Source organism: Notolepis coatsorum (genome assembly GCF_963971535.1).
Source record: "Notolepis coatsorum genome assembly, chromosome: 13".
Taxonomy (NCBI): Eukaryota; Metazoa; Chordata; class Actinopteri; order Aulopiformes; family Paralepididae; genus Notolepis; species Notolepis coatsorum.
This window is the reverse complement of record NC_140177.1, coordinates 60,614,805-60,636,346: the sequence shown is the minus strand read 5'-3', so window position 1 is coordinate 60,636,346 and position 21,542 is coordinate 60,614,805. Positions and strand designations below refer to the sequence as shown.

The following is a 21,542-nucleotide window of genomic DNA, read 5'->3' as shown; positions in this document are numbered from 1 at the left end:
AGAGGGTACTGAATGAGCTCAGTGGCAGTTTTTTAAGTTTGGTAATTATTATCATGGTTTTATTCAAAGATGAAAAGAAAAATCATAATTCATATTTTCCTTTGTTTCATCACAATTTAAGCAAGCCTAGTAATAGACACAATATTTCTGACACTGAGAATACATTCATTGAGGTCCATAGATGTTCCTAGATACCAAGAATATGCAAATAGCCCTTGTAGAAGTGGAGCAATATTCCATTTACCTAGGTATACATTTTATGCAGATTTTCACCTGGGGTGGAATCAATCAATCAATCAATCAATCAATCAATCAATCAATCAATCAATCAATCAATCAATCCCCCCAGACAGATATCATATATCCCCCCAGACAGATTATATTATATATCCCCCAGACATATTTTATTATATATCCTCCAGACAGATTCTATTATATATCCCCCCAGACAGATTTGATTATATATTCCCCCAGACAGGTCTTATTATATATCCCCCAGACAGGTCGTATTATTATATCCTCCAGACAGGTCGTATTATATATCCTACAGACAGGTCGTATTATATATCACCCAGACAGGTATTAGTATATATCCCCCAGACAGGTCTTATTATATATCACCCAGACATGTCTTATTATATATCACCCAGACAGATCGCATGGCATCTCATTTCCTGCCGTCATACATTGACCGTGGTGAATCAGTGGCAGGGTATTGTGGGCTCAGAGTGACACGTTCTCTGCTCTGCATGACAATCACTGCCATCTAAGGCACAGATAAAGCCTCCTGATGAAACACAGCTCCACTGATGAATGAGGCAGAGTCTCTCTCTCTCTCTCTCTCTCTCTCTCTCTCTCTCTCTCTCTCTCTCTCTCTCTCTCTCTCTCTCTCTCTATCTCTCTCTCTCTCTCTCTCTCTCTCTCTCTCTCTCTCTCTCTCTCTCTCTCTCTCTCTCTCTCTCTCTCTCTGACAGTTAACTGTGACAGTCTAACCTTTCAGCCACCTGAGAAGCATCCAATTAACCTGGCGAAGTGGGGGTATATAAATTAGGAGCGAACACTACAGTACTACTACTGCAAGGTATGAACCTAGTTACACTCACCCCTATACATTTACTCCTCATAGCAACCCTCAGATGGAGAGCTGGGCTCAGTCATATTAGCCAGGTCAACAGGCACCGTTATAACTGACAACTGGCACCACTTCCCACGGGCACCTGTCCTGACCTGACCAGCCTGCAATGACAAGCCCTCCGCTCACCAGACCACGTTCGTAACCCTTCAGCCACCTGAAAATAATCCAGTTCAGGTGGCGAAGCACTACTGCAGTAGCAGTACTGAGAGGTTTCAACTGTGTTACACTCACACACACACACACACACACACACACACACACACACACACACACACACACACACACACACACACACACACACACACACACACACACACACACACACACACACACACACACACACACACACACACACACACACACACACACACACACACACACACACACTCTAAGTTGTACTCTAAGCAATTTATCTAAGGGATTACACCTAAGAAACATCAGGGCAACTCTCAATATTTAATTCTTATATAATTTCTGCTTTTATGATGCATACCCTTGTCTACTACAAAAAAATTGATGACACAGATCGAAAGGAGAATAGAACTATCGTGGAAATTGGGTTCAAATCACACTCTAACCACGACATGTCATGTTATTAACACATTGCCTGCCGGGCATTGTACCCATCTAATGCCCCTCTCTGCCAGTCTATGGAGTGGCTCACCTTCTTTGCAGGGCTATAACTTTTTAAATTGTATTGCTATATTGACATTACTATGGCCCATTCAACATCGATTATCTATCGTTCAGGATGTGGGAACGTTATACTTTTTCATTCATACATTCATACAAAAATACCTTCTAGAATATAAGTATGTTTTTATCGTTTTCTGCAGTAATTCCTAGAACGTGAGTTATAGGCCTAAACGCATTATATAGATTATCGATTGCCGTTTCCCCCCTATACACGCTATATAAAAAAATTGTCGGTTTGTATGTCGCAATAAACGCCGAAATCATATAGATTATTAAGTTTAGAAAGCGATCCATTATGTACATTGTGTCTGTCGGGAGCCTTGCAACGATATCTGACGGCCGGATGAATTTAATCAACGCACAGCAGCCATATCCTGTTTGCCAGTGTAACTCGCCCGACCATCCACCAGGCGGCGGTATTGAGCCGTCGTTGCCTTTACCTGTAGGGTCCAGCTGGAGCGTCGCGGGTGTATATATGAATTATGAATGGCATGGCGAAAAAATTAAATATTGATCTCAATAACGCTGTACAGCGAGGTCTGGCGCTCAACGCATGGCGGGCAATAACGCTGAACAGCGTTTCCGGCAGTGGAAGTGTTAAAGGAACATGCCAACATTGTGAGAAATGTGCTTACCGCCTTCTCCAGAGTCAGACAAGAAGATAGATACCAATTTCCTCTCTGTGCATTCGGTAGAAAGCTATTTGGCTGCCTAGCACAAATTGATGGAAGCGGATACGGACCACTAGCCTAGCTTAAAACTCCGGGAAAGGTGGTTTGCCCAACAGCTAGGTTAGTGTAGGAACACCTACAGATCAAACTCTTCAACGACATATACCCAAAATGTAGATGGTCAAATAAATACCAGATTGTAGCTTTTGAACAACATCTATAATCTGCCTTAATGTGGCTGAATCTACAGCCCTGAGTCTCCCGCATGCTGGCATGCTGGCACACTTGTAAACAAAGTCGTATTCAAGTGCTTTGTAATTGGAATTTCTGTCTCCCATGCAGTATTCAGGAAATGTTTCATATCAAATTACAAGTCTACTGGCTGGCGAACAGCTGCTGGCTGACTGCAGTGTTGCTGACATGAATTAATTAACACTGCCTAAAAACAAAGACACGCAATGGGAACTCTGGGGGAAGGAGGAGCGTTGAAACATAGCCAGCTTTGTTCTTTCAAATGGAATCATTCACACAAATGCCAGCCATGCCTGGAGCCTCTGGGTGTGGACAGACCCAGCCCACCAAGCCAATTAAAGACTTTCAGGCAACTTTTTACACTTTTTATTTTATTTTATTTTTTACAAACTTTTTACAAACAAAACTGGCTTTGTGACTATGGTTTTAACCAAAACAGTAACACTCAATTGTATCGACTATCAAAGTGAGTTAAGTGAGATTGATAAAAATGTCCTCCATTTACAAGGGTGGTGGTATTGGGTGGTCTTAATAATAAGACCATGGTTTGTGTGGGTATTATGGTATCTGTAGTTCTCTTACCCTCATACAGCCAATCAGCCAGGCCATTGATGACTCCGTCTTTGCCGGTGGACACGAGGCGAATTGTGCGGCTCTCCACTGTAGCTCTGTAGTAGATGTTGTTCTCAAATATGAATATCTGGGGAAACAAAATTATAATACAGATATTCAATATACAGATTATATATACTAGATTGCTTTTTGGATTGGAGTGGTTTGGAGTGGTTTTGCTGGCAGGGATGGCAAAAGCGAACACTGATTTCCTGCAGTGCACTCATACACAACTGTTCTCACAAACTCATAACCTGCTGTTTGCCAGTTTTCGATCATCTTCAGTAGTAGAGTCTCTACACTACAACACTTGTGGCTGATTATCACAGTGTGATGTCTACTCAGTCCAAGAAACATCCACTAAAAGCACATCTACAGTGTGACCAGACAGGATCCAAATCCACCCACACACGCATAACGACTCAATCAACACTTGCCTTGAGGGTGGCATTAAAGGACATTTTCTTTCATTAGGAGTCATACTGTACAACTCTCAGAGAATCCATTCTGTCGCTAATCAAAAGGACTGGAGCTGTACCAAGGCCCTGTGGGCAAGCACACACTTCAAACTCAACCACCTGGTGCAGTACACGTGTGAGAACATGTACTTCCATACAGTAATAAGTATAAACGTGCGTGCACACACATGAGCACAGAAACACACACACACACACATACTGTATGCACTTTTCACTGTGCTTCTGAGCTACAGGCAGTCTGCTGAAAGTGGACATGGCTGTGCTAAGCTCTGGGTTAGACTTCAGATTCAACACACCCCCGATGGCATTGTCAGGAAGGATTACTGTAAGACACACTGCTAGTGGATGAGTGCGTGGTACTTGAAACCCAGTCAATCCACTCCTGTATCCTGCTGCTTGCCTCAGCTAGCACCAGTGTGAGAACGGTGGACATGGTATCAAATCAAATTCCAGCTGTCGACTGGAACACTTCAGTTACTCCCTTTGAACATGAGGCTCAAGTAGCCACAGAAATAATCTGATTTTCATTCGGACACGATTCACTCCCTGATTCAGGACTTCTGTTGGAAAATAAAAGTTGTATGTTGTGTGATCAGCATCTGAAGAAAGCAGCTCAATTGAGCGGCTCGTAGAAAAGCAAAGAAAGCTGGCTGGGTTTAGATGTTGTAAACAGCCACAGGATATGACACAGTTATTGATTAGTTCAGAACATTTCTCCCCAACTCTACCTCTCTCCAGCTTCAAGCGTGCTAGGTGATTGCTACTCGTCATCAGACTGAAAGGTCCCCTCCACAAAAAAACATGCTTTTTTTCTACAGTTAACTCCTCTTGGAGGCATTATTTTGACAATACAGATTGTTATTTTGTGCAGAACTTGTCACTAGTGCACCCTATCCACATTCTTCCACTGGAGGGCGGGGCTTCTCTGTACTTCCTCAAAATCTGTGACACAACTAATCCTGCAAACCTATCATGGTCACTATTGCCCTGCTGGCAACACTGTCATCCAGGAAATGTGAACTGCTAACATGAAACTCATATTATAGTTGCCGTTTGTTTGTTTGTTATTTTAACTTCACTGTTTTTATACTTCCTGTTGTTTGTTTTATTTTTAACCTCGGCTTTTAACTGCCTTGCTATGTTTTTTTCTATGATCTGTAAGGTGACCTTGGGTGTCGTGAAAGGCGCCACCAAATAAAATGTATTATTATTATTATTATTATTATTATTATTATTATTATTATTATTATTATTATTATTATTATTATTATTATTATTATTATTATTATTATTATTATTATTATTGTTTATTATTATATAGAAGTTGATACATCTAGTGATCTATCTAGTCATTTTATTTCATAAAATCTCTTAGTTATAACAAGATAAGAAGTGTTGTGTTTAGGTGCAAAACTAATCTTTGGCAAGCTGTTTCGGTAGAAAAAGAGAAAGTGAACCAGTCTGGGGCATTCAGAGATCCTCCTATTCTCTGAGGGCAAAGGTGTAGGGATACTGCTAAGTTATTTACAGTAGTTTATTGAACATTTTTGGTGGATTGCAATATCGCTGAATGGCCATATTTATTTAATATTTGATCAAAATCTGTATGAAATGGTTTAGAGCACTCTACCATGAACCAGTATACTCAGTCAGAAGTAACAACATACTTTCTGACCCTTTCCAACTATATCAGGGGACATGGTACGGGTGCCCAATATCTCCTTTCATATTTATTTTAGCTCTTGGGGCCCTTGCCTGTGCTATTCATGAAAATCTAGAAATAATGGGTCAGTGAGTGGACATCAGTTAAACATTTATTTATACGCTGATTATATTCTATTGACATTATAAATGGTCAATCGCTTTTTTATCCAAAGCGCTTTACAATTTGTTCCTCACATTTTTACCCATTTACTCACACACCGACGGCGGAGGCAACCATGCAAGGTACCAACCTGCTCATCGGGAGCAATTAGGGGTTAAGTGTCTTGCTCAAGGACACTTCGACATGCTGTCCGGGAGGAGCAGGAATCGAACCGGGAACCTCCGGATTGCCAGACTACTGCTCTCCCAAGCCACTGTCGCCCCACACATTATCTGATCCACTTACCTCTATACCCAAGGTGTTAGAGATAACAAATCATTTAGCTTATTTTCATGATATAAAATAAATTGGAATAAAAGTAAAGCCATCCCCATATCTTACTTAATACTTATGTTAATTTTTGTAATGACAATACAATCTAATCTAATCTAAAGAAAGAAGAAAAAAAAGAAGAGCATTATGTTCCAGAACCTCTTTTTTTTACATGCTAATAAGACGACCCCTATACCATCCAGATGGAAGCCGATTAGCTTGCAGGGTTGCAGAGCCTATTAGCAGCAATAACCTCATTATAACATTGGATTGTAAATGGGGTGGAATGCTCTTTGAGTCATTGCTAATCTCTTGATTTATGACTCACGCAGTTTCTTTCCAGCCTTTGAGGGATTATATTAGATGAAAAATAAAATATTCAAAAGGGAGAAGAGATGAAAGTGTCGGCATCAAAGACACCTGTGGAGCATGCCAGGGGGCGTGAACACTTTAGGCAACCAACATGCCCTTCCGCGTTGCTCTGAATTGCTCTGATTGGCCGAGCGCGCGCATGCGCATGAGCCGCGACGCACTCCTCAGAGGCAGGAATACTAAACTCCCCCTTAAGCTCCAGGAGAGAGGAGAGAGGCTGAAAACCCGCAGTTCTGTATCGTATGGCTCTCGCTCGGCGTCACTCTCTGCACTGTCCTCGCACACGTGCACGCGCACTGAATAAAGACCACAATGTACCTTTAATCCCAATATTTGTCTGACCACACCCCTATCAGCTTACCCATATAAGCAGGGGTGGGGCCACCCACTTGCCTCCTTCTCGCTTTCACCACAAGGAAGTGCCTCGGTAGATCTCCACTTGAAGTGATGTGATGGTAGGAGAAGAGTTGGAAAGCAAGGATACGTTGACATCATATCTTTATTTTCTCTCTCACTATTTTCGAGAAAATACGGCGATATTGTCTTCGTACTGGAGTGTCTGGAAGATGATGATCATTCTAAAAATCCTCCACCGGTTTTCGTATTGGGAGTTCGCGCCGCTACATGCCTTTCCAACTGCAGTCCTTGCTGTGTGCTGGTTGCGGTAAAGACACAGCTGGGCTGTAGGACGCGCCGCTGTTGTGAGAAGCGGTGGGTTCCAGGTTTGGTGAGTTATGTTTTGCTGGCAAGCTCCACTTGTCTGTTAGTGCTATGGGGGCTAGTTGACAATGTTTATGAAAACCGGCCCCAGACTAGGGTCCTTTGTTCAGCCTCTTAGGCGACAGAAGACCTTGGTCTGAAGCCCATTATAGTTTAACTAGTGGGCCACGACCATTAACACTGGTGATCCCTGTGTTTTCTGGACGAGTGGATGTTTTCTCTGTCACCGTGAGCCCCATCTTTCATATCCAAATGAGAGTATTCCTCACGAGGAAATATGGGCATAGATGTTCGGTAGCGGAAGATCTGTGTTCAAAGTCAGCTACAGGCCATTCGGGTATTGTGCTGGCTCCGTCGGGTGTTGGTAAAATCACCGTTGTAAAACTGTGTTAACATCTTGTTTCTCTTTTCTCTTAAAAAGTGAGGAGGGTTTCAGAACGGCGGCCTGTCTGAGTGAGTGTTATATCATTGTGTACAAGTTCAGGTGATAGCTGTTTAGCTTACGTACTAGTGGTGGCCTACTGTTAGCCAGTCAGCTGTTAGCTGCGGCGCTAGCCTGCTGTGATCACTAGGTGGCCTACCTGGCTAGGCTAGGAAACGTTAGCTTGCTGCTATCGGCCGAGGCTCAGCGCGGGGTGGCTCCGGCCCCTCGCGCGCCGCCGCGGTTCCCAACTCCCCTCTCCCTCACAGGGAGAGGCGGGGGGGATTCGAAGCTCCCCTCTGGTTGCGTGCGCCGTTCGCTCGGGGTCTCGCGGGCAGGGGCGGTAGCGACCGACGGTTAGAGCGGCCGTTAGCTTAATGCTACTCTGTTGAACGTGCTTTGATTATAACATGTTTTAAACACTCTTGACTACGACGTCATCTTTGACAGAGGATGTTCGTCGAACCTGCCCTGGGCCAGGACGGCAAGGACTGCGTCAACAAGAGGGACCGTAGCGACGGGATGGAGCGGCAACGCTGCCCAGATCGACAACACAGGACGGCTGTGTTTACTACGGTGCCTTGAGACTGCACTTCGCTTGATCTACGCTCCGGGTAGGCAAGGTTTGGCCAGACCTTGTACACTTCTTCTGGCGTTCCCTTCTAAATGTTTTGTAAATAACAATGTTTTCCAAAAACGAGTGTTGCTGCACTACATTTAGGATACGACGCGAGTTATGTGTGAATTGTCTTGTCACTGGTATTTAGCTTCTCCATGCAAATCGGGTTGTTGTTACAGATGTGTAAATGATCTGGTTTGTTGTGTTGAGAAACATCATGTGTGTTTATATGTACCGTGTACTCACAACTAAGGGGGTTAACTAACCTATAAAGCTATGCTTAGTGACAAATGAGTAAATAATTATTCTTTTCTCAGCCTGTAATGACAATGAACAGTGTGTTCACATATTAACAGGTTTTCCTGTTTTAACTGGCCGTATTAAGGGTAAAGTAGGAGGATTGTGTTTCCCCCCGGTTCCCTGGTTCTTCATCCTCCTCTCAGACATGTTGTTGCACTACATTGTGTCACTGTGTGGTAGGGATACGATGTAAGCTTGATTGCTGAGGTTGTGCTAAAACTGCTGGAGAAACTTTATTTTCCTAAAAGAAAAGATTGTTTGGTCGCTTTCGTGTGTGCTTAGCAAGGCCTGTGGCCAATACTAATCGAGAATTATGTATTCTCTCATTATGAAAAACGGCATTCCTCTGTAGAGTGTTTTTGCCATTTTTTGTAGGTGATGATGGGTTGTGTGTGTCATGTGACCTACAACTGGGTTGGACTGGCCACAGAAGCACATGTGTAAGTTTGGTACCGGGGCTCTTGGAGAGCCCTCTCTATTCTGTGTTTTTTCCTTAGTAAAAATCAGATAGCAGGTTAGCTCATGCGCTGTGTGAAGCTGTCAGACGCTTCATAGAGCTGACTATGACTGTGTCATACTCTCTTTTTGTCATTACATCGTATCATGGGTGTGGGGTCGTAAAGGGGTGAACTGGTAACCTTTCCTTCCCCTTTTTTCTGTTGGTCAGGGGTAAACCCACCTGTCCTTCAAGGTTCCTGTCACGTTGCGGTTCGGCACGTTACAGGGTGAGGGGGGGGGGGGGGGGGGGAGTTTCCTGGTCCCACGGCCTGGAATATTGGGCGTGTGCACCGCAGAAATTCCCCCGCCATAGAGTACGTCACCGTGCGCGTCTCTGTTGGTAGGACTTCCGTGTGCTGTTCAGGTCCATGTGATGGATTAAAATCAGATCAGATAATTTTATCCAAGATGGCGCCGCTATGTCCGGCCGCCTGTCTGTGCGCTCCGTCGAGATTGTGCTTACTTTTGTTAATATTTATAGTTTTAAGAGTTTTGTCTGTACCAACAGTAGGTGCATTTAATGTGTATGACCGTCAGTCACTTATAGACATCGGATTACGGGAAACTTACCGACTAGATTACTCCCTGGATCAGCTTTCTGAACCGCAACAATGGCCTGTGGAGATCTTGAGGACAATGGGACCAGATTTCGACCCCAGGAACAAAGGAATCATCAGGCGGAGAGGGAAGAGAGCTGGGATCCGTAATAGACTGAGAACCAGACGACACCGAACGCCACTACCCAGTATATTGCTAGCCAATGTACAATCAATTGACAATAAACTGGACGACATCCGAGCAAGGATTCAATTCCAGAGAGACGTTAGAGACTGCAATGTTCTCTGCTTCATTGAAACGTGGCTGTCGCCAGGAAACCCAGATCACGCCATCCAACCGGCCGATCACTTCTTCATCCACCGCAAGGATAGAACAGCAGAGTCCGGCAAACAGCGTGGAGGAGGTATCGCCTTCATGTTTAACAACAATTGGAGCGATCCAGCCAACGTGAAGGAATTATCGAACCACTGCTGCCCAGACCTGGAATATATGACCATCAAGTGTCGTCCTTTCTTCCTCCCGAGGGAGTTAACGGCGATCGTCCTGGTCGGAGTGTATATTCCACCGCAAGCCAGCAATAGTGTCGCTCTCTCCAGACTCCACGATGAGGTAAATAGAATCCAAGCAGCGAACGTTAACGCCGCCATTGTAGTAGTGGGTGATTTCAATAGCGCCAATCTGAGAAAGGTTTTGCCTGACTTCTATCAGCATGTGACTTGTAACACCAGAGGCAATAACATCCTAGACCACTGTTACACGCAATTCAAGGGTGGCTACAAGGCTCATTCTGCTAGTGGCTTTGGTAAGTCTGATCACGCGGCCATTTTCCTTTCACCAAAGTACAAACAAAGAATCAAGAGCACTCCTGTAGTCTCGCGAGAGGTGCAGAAATGGGATGTGGAGTCGGGGGGGACGCTCCAGGCTGCGTTTGAGTGCACAGACTGGAGCGTGTTTCGCGACACAGATAACATTAATGTCTACACGGAGACAGTGCTGGACTATGTTCGTACTTTGGTGGAAGAAACAATCCCCACTACCACAATTAGAGTTTACCCAAATCAAAAACCCTGGGTAGACAAATCCGTCCGTGAAGCTCTGAAAGCGCGCACCAAAGCATACAACGACGGCCTGGTGGCAGGCAACATGAATGACCACAAGGTGGCGCGATACAACGTAAGGAGGATAGTGACAGAGGCCAAACGGCGCTACAGCTGCAGCTCCTGGCTCTAACTGAGACCTGGATAACTCCCAATAACTCATCAACACCTGCAGCATTATCTACAAACTATAACTTCACTCACACACCTCGACCCTCCAGACGGGGTGGAGGCACTGGCCTCATGACATCTCCTTCATGGGCTACAAACCTAACACAACTCCCAGAACTGTCACTCTCCTCCCTCGAATATCATGCAATATCTGTCTCTAATCCTTTCAATCTCACCATTGTTACACTCTATCGCCCTCCAGGTCCCCTCGATCACTTCATAGATGAGCTGGACATGCTTCTAAGCTCCTTACCGGAAGATGGTACCCCGCTCCTTCTATTGGGCGACTTCAACCTGCCTGACTCATCTCAGTCGGTCCCAGTGGTCTCCCTCCTACAACAATTTGACCTGACTCCCACTGCCATGCCTCCCACCCACAAAGCAGGCAACTCCTTGGATCTCATATTTTCCCGTAACTCCAGCATCATTAACACCACGGTAACTCCCCTACATGTATCTGACCATTCCTTCATATCCTTCTCACTAACTCTCATGCTTAACCGAAAGGTCTTCACCCCAACTCAAACCGTCTCACTCAGACGTAACCTGGCCTCCCTATCCCCCTCCACCCTCTCCTCTGACATAATATCCGCTCTACCTTTGAGTGACACCTTCTCTGCTCTCCCCACAGAGATGGCAACCTCCACCCTCCTCTCAGCCCTTGCAACCTCCTTTGACAAGCTCTGTCCCCTCGTTGAGAAACCTGCCCGCCGTTCCCCACCCAGTCCATGGCTGACGGATGCAGTGAGAGAACAAAGACAGGTCCTGAGAGCGGCTGAGAGGAAGTATAGAAAAGCACGCGTCACTGCTGACATCGACACATATCATAACCTCTTGTTAACATTCTCCAAAACCATTACTAATGCCAAAGCTTCTTTCTTTCACCATAGGATCGAGGCCTCTGCCAAGAATCTTCGCAAACTGCATGCTACCATGTCCTCCCTCCTCACTCCCCCCCCCACCCCCTCCTCCCTCATCTTTTTCTGCCGAAGACTTTGCGATCTTCTTTGAGGAAAAAGTGGAGAACATCCGCAGCTCCTTCTCCCAACCCCCACCCATTCCAAACGCTGAATCGAGAACCTCATCCTTCACTCTGTCATCTTTCTCTCCCATTACAGAAGCCGAGACCTTGACACTGGTAACGTCGAACCGTCCGACTACATGCCAGCTGGACCAGCTACCCTCCCCACTCCTCCAGACCATAGCACCGGACATCCTCCCATTCCTAACTGCAACCATCAACTCCTCACTCAACTCGGGGGTGGTCCCCACCTCCCTAAAACAAGCCAGAGTCACGCCCCTCATAAAAAAACCAACCCTGAACCCCACCGTCATAGCCAACTATCGTCCTGTCTCTCTTCTCTCCTTTCTTTCTAAAACACTTGAACGTGCTGTATCCAACCAACTTACTGCTTATCTCTTACAGAATGACCTCCTAGACCCCAATCAGTCTGGCTTCCGGACTGGCCACTCCACAGAAACGGCCCTCATTGCGGTCACAGAGGCACTTCACTTAGCAAAAGCGAAAGGCCTCTCCTCTGTCCTGATTCTCCTAGATCTATCTGCAGCCTTCGACACAGTCAACCATCAGATCCTCCTCGCGGCCCTCGCAGGAATGGGAGTGGCTGGATCTGCGCTGACATGGCTGACATCATACCTCAACGACCGCTCCTACCAAGTGTCATGGAGAGGGACTCTGTCGGCCACCCGCCCCCTCCGGACGGGTGTCCCCCAGGGCTCGGTCCTAGGACCCCTTCTCTTCTCCCTCTACACTAAATCACTGGGTAACATTATCACGTCTCATGGCTTCTCATATCATTGTTATGCCGATGATACTCAACTCTTCCTCTCCTTCCCTCCCTCAGATATCCACGTCTCTGAGCGGATCTCGGCCTGTCTGTCCGACATCTCCGCCTGGATGACGACCAACCACCTCAAACTGAACCTAAGCAAAACAGAATTGCTCCACCTGCCGGCCAAATCCTCCCCCCTGACCGACCTCTCCATCACAGTCGAGAATGCAGCTGTGACCGCGTCCCCGACCGCCAAGAACCTTGGTGTTGTCCTCGACGACCAGTTGAACTTCTCTGCTCACATCGCAGCGACAACCAGAACCTGCAGATTCCTCCTGAGCAACGTCAGAAGGATACGCCCCTTCCTGACAAAAGAAGCCACCCAACTCCTCGTCCAATCAACAGTCATCTCCCGCCTCGACTACTGCAACGCACTGCTAGCTGGCCTCCCGGCCACTGCCACCAAGCCTCTTCAACTCATTCAAAACGCAGCGGCCCGCCTGATATCAAACCTACCGAAGTCGGCCCATGTCACCCCACTTCTTAGGGACCTGCACTGGCTCCCCATTGCTGCACGTATCCGCTTCAAGGCCCTCGACCTAGCATACCGTGCAGCAAAGGGAACCACTCCCGCCTACCTCCGGTCAATGGTCTCTAACTACACACCCTCAAGACCCCTACGCTCTGCATCTTCTGGCCGCCTCAGACCTACTCCTATCCAAGCTCCCGGAGGGTCATCAAAGAGAAGCCGCCTATTCTCAGTCCTTGCCCCACAATGGTGGAATGAACTACCCATCCCAGTTAGGACAGCCGAATCCCGTCCAATCTTTCGCCGTCGACTAAAGACTCACTTCTTCAACCACTATCTGAAATGATTTAAAAAAAAAAAAATCTAACCCTGACTAACCTTACTGTCATGCACTTGTCCTAATAAACTAACCTACACTGTAACACGCAACACTTGATGAACATTGTTACTCAGCTGATAGAGTTGTACCCTTCTTGCTGTCTTGTCATACAGAACTTGTAAGTCGCTTTGGATAAAAGCGTCAGCTAAATGACTAAATGTAAATGTAATGTAAATGTAAAATTGAACTCCAGTTTGAACAGGCTGACTCCAGAGCTATGTGGCAGGGGCTCAAAACGATGACAGACTACAAAGGCACCTCCCTCAAACTGAACAGTGACATCTCCTTAGCAAATTACCTCAATACCTTCTATGCGAGGTTTGATGCTGGTAATAACAACACCAGCCCACAAGCCACGGCAATGGGGGGGGGGGGGGGGGGGGGGGGGCGGTCTGCTGCTGATGGAGACTCAGTGTTCAGGGTAACAGAGCATGAGGTGAGGCGGACCTTTAAAAAAGTGAATATCAGGAAGGCAGCAGGACCGGACGGCATCCCCGGCCGCGTCCTAAAAGTCTGTGCCGACCAACTGGCCCCGGTATTCACTGACATATTTAACCTGTCCTTAGAACAGGCTGTCATCCCCACCTGCCTGAAGAAGTCCACTATTATCCCTGTACCCAAAAAATCCAAGCCTGCTTGCCTCAACGACTACCGCCCTGTAGCTCTCACCTCCATAGCCATGAAGTGCTTTGAGAAGCTAGTAAAGGGCTACATCTGCTCCTCCCTCCCCATCAACATGGACCCCCTGAAATTTGCATACCGCCCCAACAGGTCCACGGAGGACGCCATAGCCCATGTGCTGCACACAGCAGCATCACACCTGGACAAGAGGAAGGGGAACTATGTGAGAATGCTATTCATCGACTACAGCTCGGCATTCAATACCATAGTCTCCTCCATACTCATAGCCAAGCTCAGGGACCTGGGCTTGAACTATGACCTCTGCCAGTGGGTCTTGGACTTCCTGACGGGCAGACCCCAGGTGGTGAGAGCAGGCAATTGCACCTCCTCATCCATCACCCTCAACATAGGGGCCCCCCAGGGCTGTGTTCTGAGTCCCCTCCTCTACTCCCTGTACACACACGACTGTGTGGCTCAGCGGAGTAGCAACACAATCATCAAATTTGCTGACGACACAGTGGTGGTGGGCCTGATCTCTGCCAACGACGAGAGGGCCTACCTGGAAGAGGTCAAGGTCCTGGCGGGATGGTGCCAGGAAAACAGCCTCTCCCTGAACGTCAGCAAAACAAAGGAGATGATTGTGGACTTCAGGAGGTCGGGGGTCAAGGACTACAGCCCCCTCAGCATCGACGGGGCACCGGTTGAGAGAGTCAACAGCTTTAAGTACCTCGGAGCCTACATATCCGAGGACTTGACATGGACCACACACATTGACAGTGTTGTGAAGAAGGCACGACAACGCCTCTACTTCCTCAGGCGCCTAAGGAAGTTCCAAGTCAGTCAGAAGATCCTTAAGAACTTCTACTCATGTACAATAGAGAGCATCCTGACTGGCAACATCACCTCCTGGTTTGGGAATAGCACTGCACAAGACCGAAGCAGACTACAAAGAGTGACACGTTCAGCCGAACGCACAATTGGAGGGGGGCTCCCCACCCTCCAGAACATTTACAACAAGCGGTGCAGGGGCAAGGCTAAGAGAATCATTAAAGACTCCAGTCACCCGAACAACTGCCTCTTTGAACTGCTGCGGTCAGGCAAGCGATACCGGAGTCTCAAGGCGAGCACAGAAAGACTCAGAAGAAGCTTCTATCCCCAGGCCATCAGGCTGCTCAACGAACAATGAACACTACACAACAACAACCATCAAACGCACATAGCACACACATCCACAAGCACACACTCACTTTAAACAAACACACTGTAGCACCCACTCCACACACTTTATAGCACACACTCACTTTAAACAAACACACTGTAGCACCCACTCCCCACACTTTATATTTATTGATGAAGGATTGCACTACAACTCGTACACCTTACTGTAAATTGTACCTAAATTGTACCTCATCCCATTTCTGCTTTGCACTATATAGTATTGTACATTAGTACACTGCATAGTATTGTATATTATATGGTAACTCAGTTACGTCTATTCTGCATCGAACATTGTACATATGTCTATACTGAACACTGTGACCTCATTTTCTACTTCTAATTTACATGCTATACTATGTTATTTGATACTATCTTGTCTAGCACAGTCTCTGGAGCGTAACAGTAAGAAGCATTTTGTATGAAAGTATTCTGTACTTCTGTATGACAACTATTTAAGAAACTTGAACTTGAAACTTGAAACTTGATCACATTTTTACATCCCACCACCCTCCCATAGGAAGGAGACGGGAATCCCCAGAGAGACTTCCCACGCGAGCTGTACAGATTGAAAAGAATATATTGCACCTTGAGCCATGTAAAAAATTGGTTTTAGGGCTCTCCGGGGAGGAGGCACTGAACCCATACACACTCAATAATCGAATTGAATCGAATACATACACAATAGAGTAGGACTCCTTCTAGAGGGTCCACTCACCTTGACAATCTGAGGAGGAGGCTCTGTACTCTGAAGGAGGCTCCCTCCTCACGGAAGGAGTCCCAACTCACAGAAGGCCCGAATAGGAGCTTGGTGAGGAGGAGCCCTGACCACCCCCCGAGTAACATACCATTCAGATAGAGGTGCTAGAGTAACATATAATTCAGATAGAGGTGCTAGGGTAACATACCATTCAGATAGAGGTGCTAGGGTAACATATAATTCAGATAGAGGTGCTAGAGTAACATATAATTCAGATAGAGGTGCTAGGGTAACATACCATTCAGATAGAGGTGCTAGGGTAACATATAATTCTGATAGATGTGCTAGGGTAACATATAATTCAGATAGAGGTGCTAGGGTAACATATAATTCAGATAGAGGTGCTAGGGTAACATATAATTCAGATAGATGTGCTAGGGTAACATATAATTCAGATAGAGGTGCTAGGGTAACATATAATTCAGATAGAGGTGCTAGGGTAACATATAATTCAGATAGAGGTGCTAGAGTAACATATAATTCAGATAGAGGTGCTAGAGTAACATATAATTCAGATAGAGGTGCTAGGGTAACATATAATTCAGATAGAGGTGCTAGGGTAACATATAATTCAGATAGAGGTGCTAGAGTAACATATAATTCAGATAGAGGTGCTAGGGTAACATATAATTCAGATAGAGGTGCTAGAGTAACATATAATTCAGATAGAGGTGCTAGGGTAACATATAATTCAGATAGAGGTGCTAGAGTAACATATAATTCAGATAGAGGTGCTAGGGTAACATATAATTCAGATAGAGGTGCTAGAGTAACATACCATTCAGATAGAGGTGCTAGAGTAACATATAATTCAGATAGATGTGCTAGGGTAACATATAATTCAGATAGATGTGCTAGGGTAACATATAATTCAGATAGAGGTGCTAGGGTAACATACCATTCAGATAGAGGTGCTAGGGTAACATATAATTCTGATAGATGTGCTAGGGTAACATATAATTCAGATAGAGGTGCTAGGGTAACATACCATTCAGATAGAGGTGCTAGGGTAACATATAATTCTGATAGAGGTGCTAGGGTAACATATAATTCAGATAGATGTGCTAGGGTAACATATAATTCAGATAGAGGTGCTAGGGTAACATATAATTCAGATAGAGGTGCTAGGGTAACATATAATTCAGATAGAGGTGCTAGGGTAACATACCATTCAGATAGAGGTGCTAGGGTAACATATAATTCTGATAGATGTGCTAGGGTAACATATAATTCAGATAGAGGTGCTAGGGTAACATATAATTCAGATAGAGGTGCTAGAGTAACATATAATTCAGATAGAGGTGCTAGAGTAATGTTGAAGGCAGAGGTTCTGTGTAGGATTGTTAGTAACTGTCTAACTGCATATAGAACTGTTTACACTAGTAACTATCTAACTGCATATATAACTGTTTCCACTAGAGAGCGCTCTAGGCGGAGACTCTCAGGAACACCACCAGGTGGCGAGTATAAATAGAGGTGTCTCCTCCCACTTCTTTCTCTTCCCCCCAGTCTCTCAGTGAGAGAAGACCTGTAGTGTTACTGCTCTGCCATGTGAATAATAAACCACGCCAGTTAAGGCTCAAGATAGAAACCATGCCTCTTGACCACATTATTGTCGCCCTATAGCCGAATTCTGTTAACAGGTAACATATCATTCAGATAGAGGTGCTAGAGTAACATATAATTCAGATAGAGGTGCTAGAGTAACATATAATTCAGATAGAGGTGCTAGAGTAACATATAATTCAGATAGAGGTGCTAGAGTAACATACCATTCAGATAGAGGTGCTAGAGTAACATATAATTCAGATAGAGGTGCTAGGGTAACATACCATTCAGATAGAGGTGCTAGGGTAACATATAATTCAGATAGAGGTGCTAGGGTAACATATAATTCAGATAGAGGTGCTAGGGTAACATATAATTCAGATAGATGTGCTAGGGTAACATATAATTCAGATAGAGGTGCTAGGGTAACATATAATTCAGATAGAGGTGCTAGGGTAACATATAATTCAGATAGAGGTGCTAGAGTAACATATAATTCAGATAGAGGTGCTAGAGTAACATATAATTCAGATAGAGGTGCTAGAGTAACATACCATTCAGATAGAGGTGCTAGAGTAACATATAATTCAGATAGAGGTGCTAGAGTAACATATAATTCAGATAGAGGTGCTAGAGTAACATATAATTCCGATGATTGAGTTTCTGCTGTAATGAGTAGCTGCTCTTTGTACGTCCTTAAACCAATTTGAGCATCTTGGATATGTGAATCTTATGTATGTATAATTTAATAGGTGGATTCAAACAAAGCCTTTCAAAGGTGTGTGTGTGTGTGTGTGTGTGTGTGTGTGTGTGTGTGTGTGTGTGTGTGTGTGTGTGTGTGTGTGTGTGTGTGTGTGTGTGTGTGTGTGTGTGTGTGTGTGTGTGTGTGTGTGTGTGTGTGTGTGTGTGTGTGTGTGTGTGTGTGTGTGTGTGTGTGTGTGTGTGTGTGTGTGTGTGTGCACTCCTGTGTGTCTGTGCTTACTGCGCCAGCCCTGTTGACTGCTCTGAGTTGAGCACAGCAGGACTCCATATCAGCATATTTACACACTATACACCTGTTGTTCCAGTGCACACAGCCAATGCCAAGCAAGAGCCTGAGAAGACTCACACGCATCGTCTTAATGTTCCCAAAGAAACACTTCAATTGCTACAATTCCTACGAACCTAATTGGAAATGATTACAAGCGCAAATGTGGTGTCATCAGGTCAGGTAGAGACAAAAACATAAGATCTCATCTCTTCCTTCTCGCAGCCCCGGCCCTTCATTATATCAGATACCAACCTAATGCCACAACAGAAAGAAACAATCAGGTACATTATTTGTGCAAATCAGACAACTTTTCCCCCTTGGGCAGCAAGAGTCTCAGAACTCACTTGAAATGTTTGTATTTTCTCACAACAAATATATCTGTGATTTAAGCAAATTATATGATGAGAACAATTATGCAAAGCGAACTTTGCTTGTAGTAAAAACAGAACACACAGGAGGAAAGGCTTGTTGTCAAAGCATCATAAAGTGAACAAGGAAGAATTATGTGCAATTATGGAAGCACACAGATTCAAGACAATACAATAACACACTTGCATTCTGGGGGGGATCTTGCTTTTCTCCAACAGAAACTCTACTTAAGCTCAATAGATACAGAAAGACACACACACACACACACACACACACACACACACACACACACACACACACACACACACACACACACACACACACACACACACACACACACACACACACACACACACACTACACACGCAGAGAGTGGTTCTTCTCACACACATGCACGCATACACACAGGGCACACACACAGGGCACACACACACACACACACACCACACACACACACACACACACACACACACACACACACACACACACACACACACACACACACACACACAGAAAGAGATACACACACACACACACACACACACACACACACACACACACACACACACACACACACACACACACACACACACACACAATCTTTAATAATTTATACTATATATATTTCACAGGTTCAGCCCCTGACTGTCCAAGCAGCAGGTCGAGCCACAGATACGCCATCTGCCACTGTGACTCTCCCTGGCATGTGAGCCCCTCACAATCTTTAGCAAGTAAAAAGTACCCTTTGGCTGCAAAGCTATACTTCACAGCCCTGGAAATGCTCTATAGCAACCTGGACTACTGTTATAATACACTGAGCACAGGCCTAAACCTCATAGCACCACACAATATTCATTCATTTGTGTGTTTGCTTGTTTATTTATTCACAGCATCCTCATTAGCTGCTGCCAGGACAAGCAGCTAAATCTCCCATGGGTCATTCCTTCTATATAACATGTTCCGTACTTCAATTCCTTTGCTAGGGAGACAGCTTGGGCCCAAGTGTATTTCCTATCAGCTATTGTTATTCATCTTGGGTCCATTTGGAAAGTTTATGATGTCAAGTTTGAAAAGACAGAACGAAACTTTCTCATGACAACGTGACATTCGCATGCAATCTCAGTTAGTTCAGGCCATTTAATTTACTCAAGAAAACACTGTGATTTCTGTCTCCTTGAGAAATTAAACATTTTACGCACACTCTGTACGACATATAATCAGTGCGATATGAACATACAACATGGGGTCACCCACCAAAAAAGGATTAGGAAGCCCTAGTCACACTAGGGTGATTTTGAAAGATCTATGTGAGCCTTTGGACATTTCGTAATTTTGTAATTCTACTGTAAACTTCTATTGTAAAACTGTGAAAGGGAATCCTTACCAGTTGCTGGCCCTTGGGTCCCCATCCAGCGTATTGGAGAACAGCATCCCGTACCTCAGGGGGGTTCAGAGTCCAGGTCTCCCTGTAGAGGTCATACAGAACATGGAAGTGAAAAGGAGGCGGTGGCAGCCTAAAGGCTTTTGACCAAAAGGTTGCTGGTTCGATCCCCGGACCAGCAGACACATGTAGGAAAAGGAAGGAATAACACTGGACCAGCAGACACATGTAGGAAGAGGAAGGAATAACACTGGACCAGCAGAAACAGAAGAGGAAGGAATAACACTAGGGGTGGGAATCACCAGTTTCATCATGATACGATACGATATCGATTCTTTGGACAACGATACGATATTTGCCGATATCACAAAGTCTCTCACGATACAATACGATACGATTAGATTCAGGTGCCTGCGATCGATATGAGATGATATCATATGCCCATTTAACACAATCAGTAACATTTAGATCAACAAAAAAAAGGTAATGAAAATATCATTTGACATTTGTATTTTTGAGCTCTTCCAGACATTTAAAGGAAAATCAATCTATTGTTTTTAATACAAATAGACCTCCTGTTCACTGTAAAGTGCCACGTTTTTATATATTGAGCTTTAAACTTTAAGCTAAATTTTTTGGAACTCAAAACTCACAACCTCCCTCTCCCAAACCGTTCCTACAACAATTTGTTGATGTTGCATGATCATGTATAGGCCTACATTTATTATGTATTATATTGTTTATGTTTAAATAACATTTAAACATCAAACTCCTCTGACCTCATCTGGTCTTTCCAAAGACGCGCGCACACACACACACAGAAAGGGAGAATGCTATGCTGTAACATCTACACACACGGAGCTACTGCTGTTGTTCTTGGGCGGATATGAGACTCGCCACAGGATTTTCAAAATAAGAGTATCGATATGAATCGATCTTATTACATTGCATCGATCCGATTCGATTGTTGATAATTACATCGATGTATCGATCTGGATCGATGTATCGTCCCACCCCTAAATAACACTGGACCAGCAGAAACAGAAGAGGAAGGAATAACACTGGACCAGCAGACACATGTAGGAAAAGGAAGGAATAACACTGGACCAGCAGACACATGTAGGAAAAGGAAGGAATAACACTGGACCAGCAGACACAGAAGATGAAGGAATAACACTG

The 21,542-nt window shown here is 44.9% G+C and overlaps 1 protein-coding gene across 1 annotated transcript in view; it reads right to left on the bottom strand.

Annotated features, from left to right (window-relative positions):
• LOC311239370 (A-type potassium channel modulatory protein DPP6-like) overlaps positions 1–21,542 on the bottom strand; it is a gene marked incomplete at both ends in the record, with an annotated part of 214,473 nt that overhangs the window by 47,728 nt on the left and 145,203 nt on the right. Inside the window, 2 exons of the mRNA XM_084327677.1 lie at positions 3,337–3,454; positions 20,367–20,448. Of these exons, the coding sequence (XP_084183803.1) occupies positions 3,337–3,454; positions 20,367–20,448 (200 nt within the window). The remainder of the gene's footprint in view (positions 1–3,336; positions 3,455–20,366; positions 20,449–21,542) is intronic.